At 40.3% G+C, this 15,015-nt stretch overlaps 1 protein-coding gene across 1 annotated transcript; it reads left to right on the top strand.

Annotated features, from left to right (window-relative positions):
• The first annotated feature begins 952 nt into the window (after nt 1–952).
• UBLCP1 (ubiquitin like domain containing CTD phosphatase 1) lies at nt 953–14,437 on the top strand. The gene is made up of 11 exons (XM_050961311.1): nt 953–1,042; nt 2,859–3,049; nt 3,575–3,666; nt 4,063–4,148; nt 4,240–4,355; nt 5,430–5,528; nt 6,375–6,412; nt 9,174–9,272; nt 9,807–9,923; nt 11,840–11,967; nt 13,404–14,437. Exons 2-11 carry the CDS (start codon nt 2,896–2,898, stop codon nt 13,429–13,431), a joined length of 957 nt encoding a protein of 318 aa, XP_050817268.1. The 5' UTR covers nt 953–1,042; nt 2,859–2,895; the 3' UTR covers nt 13,432–14,437.
• The last annotated feature ends 578 nt before the right edge of the window (nt 14,438–15,015 follow it).

Raw genomic sequence — 15,015 nt, 5'->3', positions numbered from 1 at the left:
CTGCAGCTGACAAAATTATCTTTCCAATTCTATGAAAGCTGAAGCACATTGGAACAGGGTAGGGCATCTAGTAAATGGACCTTCAAATACAGAATACTGTTTGCTACTAATTTAGAGTGAATTTATTGTGGGTTTTTCCATGTACCTCATATAATGGTACAAACAACAACCTGCTTCTGCCAGCCTGAAATGTTGAGTTAATGACTAGCCAGTTGTTAAAGCTACCTGCTACCCTTCTCTGCCACAACTCCCAGCCAACAAATATGGAACTTCCCCTTCCCCAACAGCCATGGCTGCTACCCCAAGTAGATACAGCCCCCAACACACACACAGCATCCCAGGAGCCTAGACACCCTTGACCTCCACTTCACTGTCCCAGCCCCTGAGGCCGGGAGACCCTCCTCACAGGCATGAGCCCCAGCCAACCCGCATGCAGCCTCCTCTTGCTCACCAGCCATACCAAGCAGCCCACATGCAGGCTCTTGACCTACACAGAACTTCTAGTCAACAAAACCATTCCTGAGGCCAAGACAACCCCACACCTAGGCCCAAGTCTCCCTCCCCCCGGGGGCCGAGCCCCCCTTCCCCTCGCCCTTCAGACCCCCCCCCCGGGGGCCGAGCCCCCCTTCCCCTCGCCCTTCAGAGCCCCCACCTCCCCGGGGACCTGGGCCGAGCCCCCCTCCCCTTTCAGAGCTCCCTCTCCCGGGGGGGGGCTCATCCCGAAGGCCCAGCCACCCTGGGTCCCCTTCAGCCCCCCTTCAGCTCCTTGTCTCTCTCCCGGCGCCCCGAGCCACGCCGCCGTCCCGTCGAGACTCCAGGGCGCACGCGCACTGTGCCCAGGCCTGGTGCCCGGGGGGGCCGCGCACATCCGGGTTACTGGCGAGCTGCGCGCGCTCCGCGGCGGGAAGCGGATCGTCCAGTCCTGACTCCTGTCCCGCCACATCCGGGTCCTTCTGCACTACCACTTCCGGGTCGCGGGGAGACTGCAAGTTCCGCTTCCGGCGTGGCTGGTACCGGGAAAGTGCCGGTTCCGTTACCCAGGGTGAGTGAGGGGGAGAGGGGCCCCGTGCGGCCGCCCGCAGGCGGGGCTGGGATCCCCTCCCGCTCCGTAGGGGTGCAGCAGGGGGGCGCCTCGCTCACGGGCAGTGCTAGGCCGCGGGGCGGCTCCCGGGGGGCAGCGCCGTGCCTGGACTGAGCTGCTCCCGGGGCGGCCTGGCCGAGCTGTGCGGGTGGGTGCAACAGGTGCCCCCCCCCCGTATGCCACCGGCTGCAGGGCATTAGCCATCGCCCTGGCTGGCCCGTCAGCAGCCCCCGAGTCCCGATGGGCAGCGGGTAATGGGGGGGCAGGGAGCCGGGGGTGACATCGTGATCTGTGGCGAGCACGTGAACGGTTCACGGTCCGTCCGGTGCCGCGGGGAGGAGGAGGGGGCCCGTTGGCCACAGTGGGCGGGGGGATGGGCTCTTAGTGTGCAGGGAGGTGAGAGTTGCTAACCAGTATTTTTAGAAACTCTCCTCTGCCTTTGGGGTGTGACTGCTCCTGCATGTGCCTGCTGCATTAAGGAAAAATGAGAGCAGTCACGAGACTTGGTTGTAGGAGCCTAGTTATAATAAGCCCCCTGGCCCCTGCTAGCTTGGTAGGACCTCGTGTCTTGTCCTCCATTTCTGAATAATGGTCTAAGCTGTGACTCCTCAGCCCTAGTATACAGAAGACCTACGATAGGTGAAGTGAAAGGGAGAGTATGGAGCGCTAGCACTGGCCAACAGAACTTTAGCAGCTGTGCAAGAGGCTGAGAGCTTTACCTCCTCCATAACATCTGCATTTCTAACTGGAAACATTCTTCTTGTTGGTGAACAAGCTGGTTAATCTGTTTGCATCCACTAGCAGAGCAGAGAGTGTTCCTAGCAGTGAGGTGCTCTCTCTCTGGACAGCACTGTCTGTCTCAGGGGAGAGGGGTGGCAAGTCATCTCCTCTTCACCTCCTGCTAATCTGGAACAGCCCTCCTTTGACCTTCTACCTCACTGATTCTCCACCGATTTTCAAACCTCAACAGAAAACGTGTTTTTCTCTCTTCTCTATACTACTAAATCTCTTTCTCCCTCTGCTATTTGTGTCTGTTACTGTGTGTGACTTAACTGTAAACTGTTTTGGATACAGTTGGTATGAATGATCCTAAGTAAATCAAAGATAGGGTTGTTTTGACTGAACTGTAAGGTTATGATGTAATCACAGTGTCTGGGCAAGTGTTTGTTTTGGTTTTGTTTTCACACACCTACTTTGATAATGGCACAATAAAATATGCCCTTGAGTGTGTTGTATTGCAGGTATTACACTTCTGTAATGGTATAAATGAGTAGGGAAGGCTAATGCTTACATTTAACTGTCAAGGCTAGAAATATTTCTATATGTAGTTGTTCTTCCATAATTACACGTGTACAGCTCACACGCTTAACAGTCTCATTGCTTAGTAGTTCCTTAGTGCAGTTGAGATTTGCAGTGATTATGATTGTGATGCTGCTTTGCTATAGTTGGGTGCTACTAGCATAGACTAGGCTGGATGTGCATTGAATTAGCATTGTTGGAGCTCACTAATGAATATAATACTGCTAAATTCAATACAAATGTAACTCCAAGCCCCAGTTTTAGCTCTGCACTAATCCCTCAGTTTTAAAACTTGGTCATAACTGGTGCAGTTCATACAAAATGAACAACTTTAAACAAACAACCTAAGTTATACTGCAGCCTTTAAAATACTGTAAGCATATAGTATAAATCTACTTGCCTTCCAATTAAATGCTGTTCTCAGTTCTGTATTTTTTTTTTTAATATGACCATCTCTTTTTCTCTTCCCTTCTTGCAGATATTGCTGGCAGTAATACTGAACGTATGCTTCAAGGATGTCTCTCTCTCTTATAATAAAATGGGGTGGACAGGAATATTCTATAACCTCATTATCAGAAGATGATACAGTGTTAGATCTTAAACAATCTCTCAAAGGCCTTACAGGAGTGCTACCAGAGCGCCAAAAGCTGCTTGGACTTAAAATGAAAGGTAATTCTTCACATTAGTTACCGGTGGAGCTGCCTAACTCATCAGAGGAAGAACCTGCTTTTATGTGTCCAAGCTGTATACACCAGTGGCACTCTTTCCTCCCCACGCTAATGGCTATGGATTTTGGATGGGTGTGTTCACAGGGATGTCACACATCACTGGATGTTGCTTAGCTTTGGTACATCATGCCTGTTTTTAAATTACTGATGTGAAATTTCTGCAAATTAAAGTTAAAAAAAAAAAGTAAACTGCAAGTACGACAGGGATTTTATGTATAGTACCTGGGTAATGAAGCCCCTGTCTTGATTGGAGACTCAAAGCACTGTTGTATTACAAGTAATTTTTTATTTCAGTTTGGATTACTCTGTGTATTAATACAGGTTCATAATAGTCTATCCTTGAACATGTTAGTGACATAGGGAAATTGAGGCTCCAATGGCATGGTATTTAGTAAGGGTCTGTCATTTTAGACCAAATGAAACCCCTCGACTTCAGTGCAAAAACAATGATCTGCTTGTATTGTAGGCAAACCTGCAGACAATGATGTTAAGCTCGGAGCTCTCAAACTGAAACCAAATACTAAAATCATGATGATGGGAACTCGTGAAGAGAGTTTGGTAAACATTTTCTTTTTGCCCATTTGCTTCTATGAAATTATAAATTGCACTTTGTCATGTGTTTCCTAATTATGACTGAAATTCTAGTGTTCCAGAGACAAGTTAGTGTAAGAATAATGGCACCATACCAACTTTGCTGCTCCTGCCTTGTATGTAAAATGAACTTGCCTGTAGAACTGTAATAGATTTGCATGTTATAATTGCTGTAGTGATCAGTTTTAAGTATAAGCTCTTATGCGCTTCTAGTATGTCTCAAAAGTTTCACTAATTGTGCCACTGTTAAAATGAAAAGCATATAGATTAAGTCGTTTTATCTTTTTCCTGTAATGTGTTGTAACAAAATCCTGAGATCCAGTGTGTTTATTTTAACGCTGCTGTATTTTTTCATCCCTCTAGGAGGATGTCCTTGGACCACCCCCTGACAATGATGATGTAGTCAATGACTTTGATATTGAAGAAGAAGTTGTTGAAGTAGAAAATAGGTGTGTTATGGCCATTTTAAGAAAAGATTGCAGTGTTCCTGAATGTTCAGTCCTGATGTGTTAACTATAACTGTTTGTACTGTTGTATTAGGGAAGAAAACCTTCTAAAAATTTCCCGGAGAGTCAAAGAGTACAAAGTGGAAATTCTGAATCCTCCTAGGGAAGGGAAAAAGCTGTTGGTACTAGATGTTGATTACACGCTATTTGGTAAGTCATAGAATTTTTTTTTTAAATAAATTAATCTGTTCACTAATTACTATGTTAGCCTTTGATAGGTATTTTTCCCCTTACAAGTCACATTTTAATAACTTTTGCTCGTACCACCATATTCTGCCTTGTACTCTCTTTTTTGTCTTGCATTGCTACTGTTTTTAAAACTGTGCTTTATCAACATTGAATATGGTTGGCTTCAGGCCACAATACATAAACTTGCTACACAGGGATGCAGAGAGAAGGGTTGTATTTTTTTAAGTTTATACTTTCATCCTAATAATTTTCATTTCGTATGCTGTCCCAGGCAGCGAGATGGCAGTGAAGGGAAAAACACTTATTTTAAATATGATAAAGTCAACCTGTAAGTGATCAGGTTTCTCTTTTTGGGAAGAGGAGATTAGTTCAGTGTTGATTCTCATGGAGTTTTGAAACACCCATCTATAATACATTGCATATGAAAACTACCAAAATGGTTTCTCTGAGAGAGCAGCATTTTCTTGTGACTTCACAGACTGTTCTGGGATGTGGGGACATTATGGAGTTTGACTCTAAACCTTATCATTTATCTTTCTCTCTCCTTACCCTCAACCCCCTAAAAATTGTGTGTGTGCACGTGTGTGATATGTTCGTAATCTGAGATCAGAATACACGTCATTAGAACGAGCATGAGTTGAAGGTGCTGTATTAATAAGGAGAGTTTCACAGGAAGCCATTTTCTAATGAAGGCAGACTATTATGCTTATGTGTTTGACAGTAAGAATAAATAAGGCACATGATCACAAATACTGCCTTTTGAAATAAGGGAGGAAAAATGGTCTTATGGTTAACTGGACTGTGTCTGGGGGAACCTATGTTAAATTTTTGGCTCTGCCACAGGTTTGGGCAAGCTAGAGTGTCTCAGCTTTAGTTCCCAGTGTGGGGATACAACTTCCTTATATAATAGGATTTAGGAGAATATATTCATTGTTTTTTGAAGTGTTGGGTGCCTCATTGATGGGGCCCATACAGGAATCAGATTTAACAAAAAATATGCTAAAGTAATAATTAATTGTTTTGTTTTCCTCTCAGACCATAGGTCATGTGCAGAAACTGGGGTAGAGTTAATGAGGCCATACCTTCATGAATTCCTGACATCTGCATATGAAGATTATGATATTGTAATTTGGTGTAAGTTAGTTATTTTCTTTACCAAGTTAAAATCTTGTAAATTGTTTGGCATGTAGGATGCTGCAGTAGAGATGTTAAATATACTTGCAGCTTTTGCTGTTTGTTGTAAAATCTGATGCAATACCTTAATTTTGGCTGTATTTTATTTAATCCCTGAGTGAGAAGTCGTTCATGCTCAGTAGCGATTAGATCTATTTTTAGAAAGATGGTAGATCTCAAGTAGCTAAGCACAGTATACTGCCCATGCGAATAAGTGAATGTGGTGAAGAAATGAACAGGGTATAAAATTATATTGAATATTAGTTTGTACAGATTAACAAATAATTGAAGGGATTAAGCTGTATGTTAAACATCCATATGCTGCTTGGTGATGTGCATATATCCCAAACCAGATGATAAGAGTATCCCTCAGCAGAGTAGGGCAGGAAACAAGCAAAACTCTGTCACTATTATTACAGGGCGGTCACTGATTTGCCTGAACACACCAGTAGGTTTCCTGTCTTCTAGCAGGTTGAGGCTTGTCTCTAGCTGAGCTAGTCTAATTTTTTATTATCTAGCTTTAATCATGTTACAGCAAAAGGGTTGATTTAGTTTGAATAGTCTGCCTTTTAAAGTGTATGCAATATTTGATCTAGTCTGTTACATTTTTCAGGCTAAAAGGAATTAGTTAGCTTCAAGTAAATATTTTATATAGGAAACAAACTTTAGGACAGTGATGGATAGAATATGTAATGATAGTTTAACTTGTACCAAGCAGGCAAGTCTGATAGATTAAGAGAACTGAAACTTTACCTTTCACTGGTTCATCTCGATAAAGTGTTCTTTTTCCTCCTCCCCTTGTTCTAGCTGCTACTAATATGAAGTGGATTGAAGCTAAAATGAAAGTAAGTTATGTTTAGAAATATCATTTGTTTCTATTATGTTGTCAGTATTTGGTAGATATGAGTTTGTAACCTTTAATCAGACTGTGTTCAGCAGCTTATATAGCAATACCAACAGTTAGGAATTGTGGGCAGGGAGATCAAAAGCTTTTTGGGTTTTCTAAAAGTTCGTAGTGTTTTTAAAACTGTCTCCCTCTCAAAACTGAGAATAATCCTAATTTTAGAATTCTATATAAATTTTCACTGCAGTAAGTGTTAAATTTGCACAGCTAAAATATGAGAGGAGGTGCTAGAGATTAGATTGGTCATGCAGGTTTTGCCCTGTCTTTTGTATATATAATCTGTAATTATAATATCACATACTATTTCATAAATGTAATGCAGTTTTTTAAAAGTGACCATAGATACACACATAGCATCCTAGAGATCCACAACAGGAAGCTCCTCTCATTTTTTCCTTGCGCCTTCCCCAACGTTGGAGCTCTGCTCTCTCCTGTGCCTCTTACAAAGTCTATAGGAGCCCTTTTAAATCCAGTTCTTTACTGATTTAAGCACAACAGGCAATTAGCTAGTGACTGCATAGTTGACTTAGCCGTGAGCATATTTGCCGCTAGCTTTAGCTGTCCACTTAGTGAGTTTAGTAAAAATTGCTGCATGCTTGGTTTGTAATTTTCAAAACTCAGTCAAATCAAAAACAGTTTCAATTCCAAAATTATGCCTTTTGTACTTCTGCTGTTTTGGCTTTGTGGCTGCCATTTTTTCAGTGTTTTTAATTGAGAAAAGTATATTTTCCACTTTGCTTATGCTCAGAATAGTCATGGTCTTTTTATAAATCAGCCTTAGGTAGAGATCAGTGATAGAGAACTTCAGTCAAAGCTATGAAAGCTTTGAGTTATGAATGAATGAAATTGAGGTGAGAATGGTAAACATTACACATCCTTAACTATGGTCAGATGTACCTCACTCTGATAAATAGGTCTGTCAGACTTTTTCCTGCTCTTACTGGCTAGCATTTATTGCAAAGGAAATGTCAGAGAGCTTAAATTTCAGTTCACTGGTACTAAAACATTGTTTCAAACCAATGTGAGTATATGATTAAGTATCTTTGTAAAAGGGTTGCTTAGCACTCATGTGAGGTGCAGCTGCTGCCTCAGTTTCCCTTCTCTGGTTAGCACTCTGGATAAAAAACAATAGTCCTGTCATAGGTAAAGGAAAGTCCAATGAAATGAAATATCTAGAAAACAAATCATTTACCTTCTTTTGGCCACAGCCCATTCTCTAGATACATGCAACAACCTCACCTTGATTGCAGGGATATAACTAGACTACCTCTAGATGGCACCTCAGCGCTCCAGAGGAGCCTGTGTGATCTCCCTCTGCCATGGGCTGCAGGTCGTCCTGGATAGCAAAGCAGCCATTTGTTCCAAACTCAGCTGTATCTGCTTCACACTCTCTGGCCTTCCTGGTTTCCTTCTCTGCTGGGAGCCCCACTGTGGTTCAGTCTTGGTCACTTGATTCCCACCAATAGCAGCTTGCTGCTTCTCTCTCTCTCTCTAAACTGAGCTGAAGACATCTCTTATATTGTTGTCCCCTTCCATAGCTTCAAGCTTATGTTGCTTCTAGCCTACAGTTTGCATTGTCCATTTGGGAACAACAACTCCCAAAGTACCTGACCTTAAAGGGCTGAAACAGAAAAAAGTTCTGGAGCTGTCCTTGAAGGGTCGCCACACCCTGTTATAGTTCTCAGAGGTCACGTCTGCAGCAATAAAAGTGAGACAGAATAACCCTGTTTAATTTTATTCTCAACACGCACATATAAATGGAATTCAGATGCTTTTTAGCATTTTGCTTTGGTATAACACTGACACTGCTCTATGTAGAGAGTACTCTTCATTGTAAGAAGATTCACTTTGTACATAACAGCACGGCATTCAAGTGTAGCTAGCTGTCAGAAGGAAAGCTGTTGCAGTGGATGGTTTGTGCTTATTTGGTGCATGGCTCTGAATTTTAATTCTGGTACGTGCAGCAGAGTAATATATAAAACTTAACACATTATAGCAAAGTTTAGTGCTACATGATATTTTTAAGAAAGGATTTGAAATAGAAATGATGCAGTGTCATTTACTCAAAGATTCATTTCTATAAACGATCTAAGTTGTCTGTGCTCCCATTGTTTCAGGAGTGGCCAGGTCTATAAAAGGTGAGCCACATCTGTTGCAAGGCTGATTCTTTGATTAGGCACTTACCCTTCTATTGTCCCACACGTTGACTACTATCATTTTTGCTTGGTCTTTGGGCCTGGCTATAATGTGGAACAGGAGCAAATAGAAGAAAAGAAAACACACACTATTTGTTATACACTTAGCTTTAGAGACTGAGCGGGGGGTCTGCATCATCTAGAAATTTTGGAGGATGCTGCCCCCTCTTCTCTTCTTGCTTACTGTGGATACAGGGATGATACTGATGTAGGTCAGAAGCTCTCTGTATCTTGCCTCTTCACTGAACTCACTTTGATTTTATACTGATGTAAATTATTTATTAAGTTTGACCCTTGGAATTGCAAAACTACACTCACATCAGTTTTTTCTGTTAGTAGAATTCTGTACTTTATTCTCGTTGGATAGGAAAGCAGACCTCTTTTTAGCATGTCTCTGTTCATCCTCAACAGCTGACCCCTTCACAAATGTAATGTATTACCATCAAAGTTTTTAACATAGCGGTAAAACTGTCTGTCTAGAATTTGTTATTAATCTCTATTACCCAGGAGCTGGGAGTGAGTACAAATGCAAACTACAAGATAACCTTCATGTTGGACAGTGCTGCCATGATAACGGTGCACACTCCAAGGAGAGGACTAATAGATGTAAGAACCATTTGTATTTCCTAGATTAATGCTTTTCCTCATTTTAAACAGTAAAATTTCCTTTTAAAAAAGCTAGTGATTGGAACTCCCTTATATATTTTTGATTTAAGCTTGTGTTGGGACTTGCACATAAGAAAATCCTAAAACCCAACTGAAGTTCAGGAACGGGGACTGGGAAGAACAATCACGTTGTAGCATTTTGAATTTACAGTGTTTTTGTGGTTATAATGGACAATGTGGCTGTCAAACAAAAAATAAACAGGGCTATTGGGAGAACATTCATTTGTGTCACAAGACTACTTTTCTTGGTGGTGGCTATACTGAATCTGCTGAAATCACCAATATACATTCAATGAGTCATTTTGAAGTACTATATTGAAGACAATAGACTGCACGCACCTGCTAATTCTTCAGCAAAAGGATAAGTGAAAAGTACAGTAAAGTTGCAACATTGATGGTATGATTTCCATGTCCCTTGTAATCTTTACATCACATGTTTTATCTCAGGTAACTCTTACACACTTCTATTTGCAGGTGAAACCTCTTGGTGTTATATGGGGCAAATTTTCAGAGTTTTACAACAAGAAAAATACTATCATGTTTGATGATATTGGACGAAACTTTCTAATGAACCCACAAAATGGACTAAAGGTAACTCAATGAAATTATTAGCAGAGCAGCAACAAATGAAAGTAAATAATTGACTTCTTATAGCTGCTTTCTGTATTTCTTTGCTGTTTTTAAACTACTGAGATGCGGATCAACAAAACACAATGCATATTTGCTAGTTTAAAAACAAAGAACTCCTCTTTGGACTAGATAGTCACTTTTTAGTAGTAAGGGAGATGTACTCAATATGGTATTTTGATTCACTGTTAAAGTAGAAACATTTAGACTACTGAAATGAAGTAGGAGGAGTAAAATTCTTATTATTTGTGTATATGTATTATACATTTACATTGTAGTAGTGCCTAAAGACCACAATCAGATTGGGCCACTCTGTGCTCGGTGCTGTACAAACATAGGATAAATGACAATCTCAGAAGTGTGCTTAATGGTCAGAAAATAACTCCATTAAATATCTTGTTACTATACTTTTATCAGTAGTTAGCCAATATAAAAAAGGTCCTGTTCCTATGAAATCATACAGAACAAAATTGCCCCCTAACTTCTGTTTCCAGACTCCTCCTCATTGATGTTGATTTACTGAATAGAACGTTGAATTGAACGTTCAGTCTGACTAGAAGGAGATGTGATGAAGTGGTGAGACTGACAGAACAGTATTGTTACTTGTTAATGGGGGTACAACACAAATGAGTTACAGCCCAGAATATATTGACAGCAAGACAAATTGGAGATGGTTGTTGAGGAAGGATGTTGGAGGAGGGGGAATCAAGATCAGATTTTCAACCTAAGGCAAAATAATTTAATCAGCTACGCCTCTTGGGCTTTACCGATTTGTCCAAAAGCTTATGATACAAGTAGATAGCGAGATATGGAGTGAGTTTCACAGCTCCTTTAAAAGGTCACAGTCAACTCAAAATCATTTACATTTTTGAACCCTCTATTGTTACAAGCAACACCAGAGATTACTGTGACAAAGGGTTACACAAAACTTCCTTTACAGTTTTATTTTGTGCATTTAATGGCACTTCGTGTACAGTCATTTTTACTTTGTTCCCTTCCCTTCCCCACCCCCCATTGGCGGTGTGTGTGTGGGGGGGTATCTTTCACAGAATAATAGGGGAGAGAAAAATGATAGGGAAATGTAAATGTAATGCCTCAGCGGGGGAATTTGGGGCAGATGCAATACCTGAAGCTTCAGTAACTTGTATTTGACTGTGTCCCTCTAACTCTGAAGTCAAATAACCAGGAATAGGCATGTTCAAGCTAGAATAGCAGCAGATTGATCTTTAACTGGAAAATACTTTAAGTTCTTGCTATAATTTTGTAACCTCTGTGGTGAGATTGCAGCAGGGACAGACTGAGAACGGAGCAGTAACAGTCATGTTCTGTTATGGATAGTTAAGAGATTTCCTATCTCTGAGGTAGAAGGTTTTGTACAGAAACTTGTGGAAGTGATAATTTAATGTCTCAGTTATGGCCATCCAGGCTTCCAGATTCCAAATGCAGTATGCATACCATATAACTTGAGACTTCAGTGAACTGAGCTTCAGATTGTAGGCATTTCTGAACTAACAAGCAGGAAAGTAAGTATGAAGAATACCCTTCTTTGTTCCTGTTTGAAAACAAACAGCAAGAATTTTTTTTTCTAGCTGGCTTCAGTAGGTGAGCATTTTCATGAAGGATGAGATCTCTCAAGAACTAAAAGCCTATAAAATACCCTATTCTATATAATACTGGAAAAGACTTGGTTGGTAGAGTTTGTATATAGATTGTGTAAACTTTTCTGGGATTTCTCTTTGAGTGGCAGGGACGCCTAACTTACTCTGAACAGTTTACTTACTTAACAAATAATAAATCTATACCGAATTCACAAATAACCAAATGTGAGAGAATTGCAAGTGTTGTATTAGGCAAATGCTTATACTTCTGTCTCTCAATAGATAAGACCCTTTATGAAAGCACATTTAAATCGGGATAAAGACAAGGAGCTTTTAAAGCTTACTCAGTACCTCAAAGAAATAGCAAAATTAGATGACTTTTTGGAACTGAATCACAAACACTGGGAAAGGTAAGAACTATGTCACGTTTTCTCCTTCCCTCCATCCCTAAATACTATATCATGTTTTAAAATTACCTGGAAGGAAAGACTGCACTGCTGCACATGCTTCAACTTGAGATGGGATGGGTCTCTAGTTTTCAGTTGGAACTTAGGTCATAAATCAAAGCCTTAACACACTAAATGGTTTGGGACCCGACAGTTTGGGTGAGCAGGGCACCTCTCGTTCCATGTGATACTACAGCAGCTGTGATCAGTGGCAGTGCTCTATAGCATGGGATGGGGAGCTGTGGTTGGGATGTTCTCCATCAGAGGTCCAGGGCCTGGAAGTCCTTCTCTTCCCACCCCTAGTCTGACAGAGTCTATCTTTTGTTAACCTTCAGGGCATATTACAATGGTTGGAGCTGGTTGAATGTGGATCTCTACATAATGAGGTTCCTAATTGTTAATGAGGGTTTATGCTATGCATGATGGTTATGTTGTGCACCAGGTTTGGGCAGTAAAGTATTTTATTAAGGCTATATAGCCTTTGGGGAGAGACTTTCAAAGGCATAAAAGGTAGGTAAGTGCCTAACTCTCATTGAAAGTCATGGGGAAGTTGGGCCTCTAACTCATTTGTGCTTTTGAAAGACTTCCTCATAATGTTTATACAAGTGCCCTGAGCTTTGAGAGGAGCTTGCAATATCACACAATAAATGTGCCTGCAACATGTTATTGTGAAAATGTTTGCTTGTCTCAATAAAAACAGCTCTAGAAATCTATTGTAAATCTTAATTTACTAGTGCTGTATACAACTTAGAATGGAGGGCCAAATGCCAAGTTTATTTTAAATTAACCCTTTGGAACTCTCTGCTGTGAAGGCCAGTTACAGGGTGTTTTTAATAGATATTAGAAAAGCTGTGATTTTACCACCGTGCTTGACATCTCCCAACTGTAGTAAGAGGAGAACCCTAAAAGTGGAGTAATTGAATAGCCTTATTCTTTAATGAATGGTCATCAAAACCTTAATCTTTAAAGGCATCTTCCTTCAACCTTAGGAGTCTGACAAATTCTGAACAGAATTTTTAGACCAAAGGAATTTAAAGATAGCTATTCAGGTAATTTCAGATTATTTTAAACTTGAGTTAAATGTGTTTGTATATTTAGTTAGCTGTTACTTTCAAAAATAGTAACCACGCCTGTGTTCGATTGTAGAAAATCTACTTCACAGAGGGGAATGATGGTGAAATCTTGAAAGCTGCCTCTAACCACCACCTTTCCATCACTCGGTGCATTAATGATCATATGTCTTGAATCATTCCGTTTGTAATAATTCATTGAAAAACATACTGGTTCTTAAGCAGTGTCATACAGTCTATTATAAAAGTGCTTGTGTACTAACGTTATTCCCCTTCTTCCCTCCCCCCCATTTTATTTTGGTTAAAAATAATTTGTTTTGTTTCTTTCAGGTACCTTTCCAAGAAGCAAGGACAATAGCTTTAATAAACTCTTGTGGCACTGAACTGAAGAAAACAACATAATTTGAGATCGTTGGACCTTTCCTTGCTTTTCTGCTAGAACACAATAGTGCTGGACACTGAATCAGACACCAGAATGACTGCTTATACTTGGTCTTCCAGTTGGTTTGTTCTATTTTTTTTTTTTAAAAGATCACAGCAATAAGCTCAGAGAGAGAAACAAGCCAGTTACTTTTTCTTGCATTCATTTCCGGTGTTATTATTTAAAATATTTTATTTCATTGCTGCCATAATACCACCATAACCATTAAAGAGCAACACCATTCTGAAACTGGAAAAAAAAAAAATTTAGACCAAAACGGTTGAGTAAGGAGCTAGTCTTGGTATTCTCTGAATTCTATCAGTCCTCTTTCCCCTCTGTCTTAGAAACAGTCTCCCTCTCCCATTCCACTATTTAAGACTATAAAATACCAGCTGTCTAAGGTTGGTATATATTAGTATGTCAGTGTTTTTGTGCAAGACAGTTCAAAATTGGAAAGCACCACCTCTAAGGCAAATATACACTAGTGTGCACATTTAGATTATAAAGCAGTGGATTACTGGAATACAAAAGACAAAAAACTACAGAGGGAGAGAAATCCAACCTTGTTTGATTAAGTGAAAAGCAGTCTGCGTGAAGAAAAATTCTCCTAACCAGATAAAAGGTGTAAACTTCAAATGAGAGAGTCACATTCCTACTAAAGCATGAACAAAACCCTTGTTCTGTTCTAGTTAATCTTGTCAGAGTGCAAACACTGTGTTTCAATTACAATATTCAGCCATACTGGTTTTAAAGTATAATTTACTTGCGCTGCTTGAGCCTGCACTATAGAAGTGTGATGTGACTGCTGTTTTGTATTACTGACAGTCCTGCATTATGCAGTTCTTGTATTTGAAAGAAGATTGACCCTTTCAAATAAAGATGGTATATATTGTTCTTAAGGAACTATAGCAGTTGTGTAAATAATAAATACCTTTTTCTTAAAGTGCTGGTTGCATGTGTCTTATGTTGTCATTTTTTAAACAAGGATCTCTCTCTTCTCCTTCCCATATTAACCTTCACAATATTTTCCCCTTTGTGTGAATAACACTATCATCGTATCACACAAGGGTTTTTTGCATCTAATTGTCCTGATTTTAGTGGGAAATAGTTTGGGGTTTTATTGTCAAAGAAAACAGGTTGGAAAAGATATGTACTTCACTAACTGCCTTTCCTGGGTAAATGAACTTTGAAACTACATTTCAGGACTGATCAAACTTGCACTGAACTTAATAGACCTTAATGCTGGGAGTTGATCAGGCCCTTATCTAGCTGTGCACATATGCCCAGTACATGTACCATTAAGGCCACAGGTCTGCCATCAGATCCAGGAGTGCACATCTTTGCATTCACTTGGAGTCCCACTGAAATTAACAAGAGTCTGCCTCCATGGATCAGTTGGCAGGATAAGGTTGTAAGCATGCAGCTTAAATTATTACTTGTGTTTTGCACTGAAGTGTCTAAACTTATTTTAAAACTAGGTTTCCAGACTTAGAAAAATGTACCACTAATTAAATATGTACA

The sequence above is a fragment of the Gopherus flavomarginatus genome, chromosome 7 (assembly GCF_025201925.1).
Source record: "Gopherus flavomarginatus isolate rGopFla2 chromosome 7, rGopFla2.mat.asm, whole genome shotgun sequence".
Classification (NCBI taxonomy): domain Eukaryota; kingdom Metazoa; phylum Chordata; order Testudines; family Testudinidae; genus Gopherus; species Gopherus flavomarginatus.
Note: the sequence above shows the minus strand (reverse complement) of the source record. Positions and strands in the feature narration are given on the sequence as shown.

Coding starts and splice junctions, on each gene's coding strand:
- UBLCP1 (XM_050961311.1), top strand. CDS start 2,896: ATGTCTCTCTCTCTTATAATAAAATGGGGTGGACAGGAATATTCTATA. Junction 3,050..3,574: donor GCTTGGACTTAAAATGAAAG/GTAATTCTTCAC, acceptor CTTGTATTGTAG/GCAAACCTGCAGACAATGAT. Junction 4,356..5,429: donor TGTTGATTACACGCTATTTG/GTAAGTCATAGA, acceptor TTTTCCTCTCAG/ACCATAGGTCATGTGCAGAA.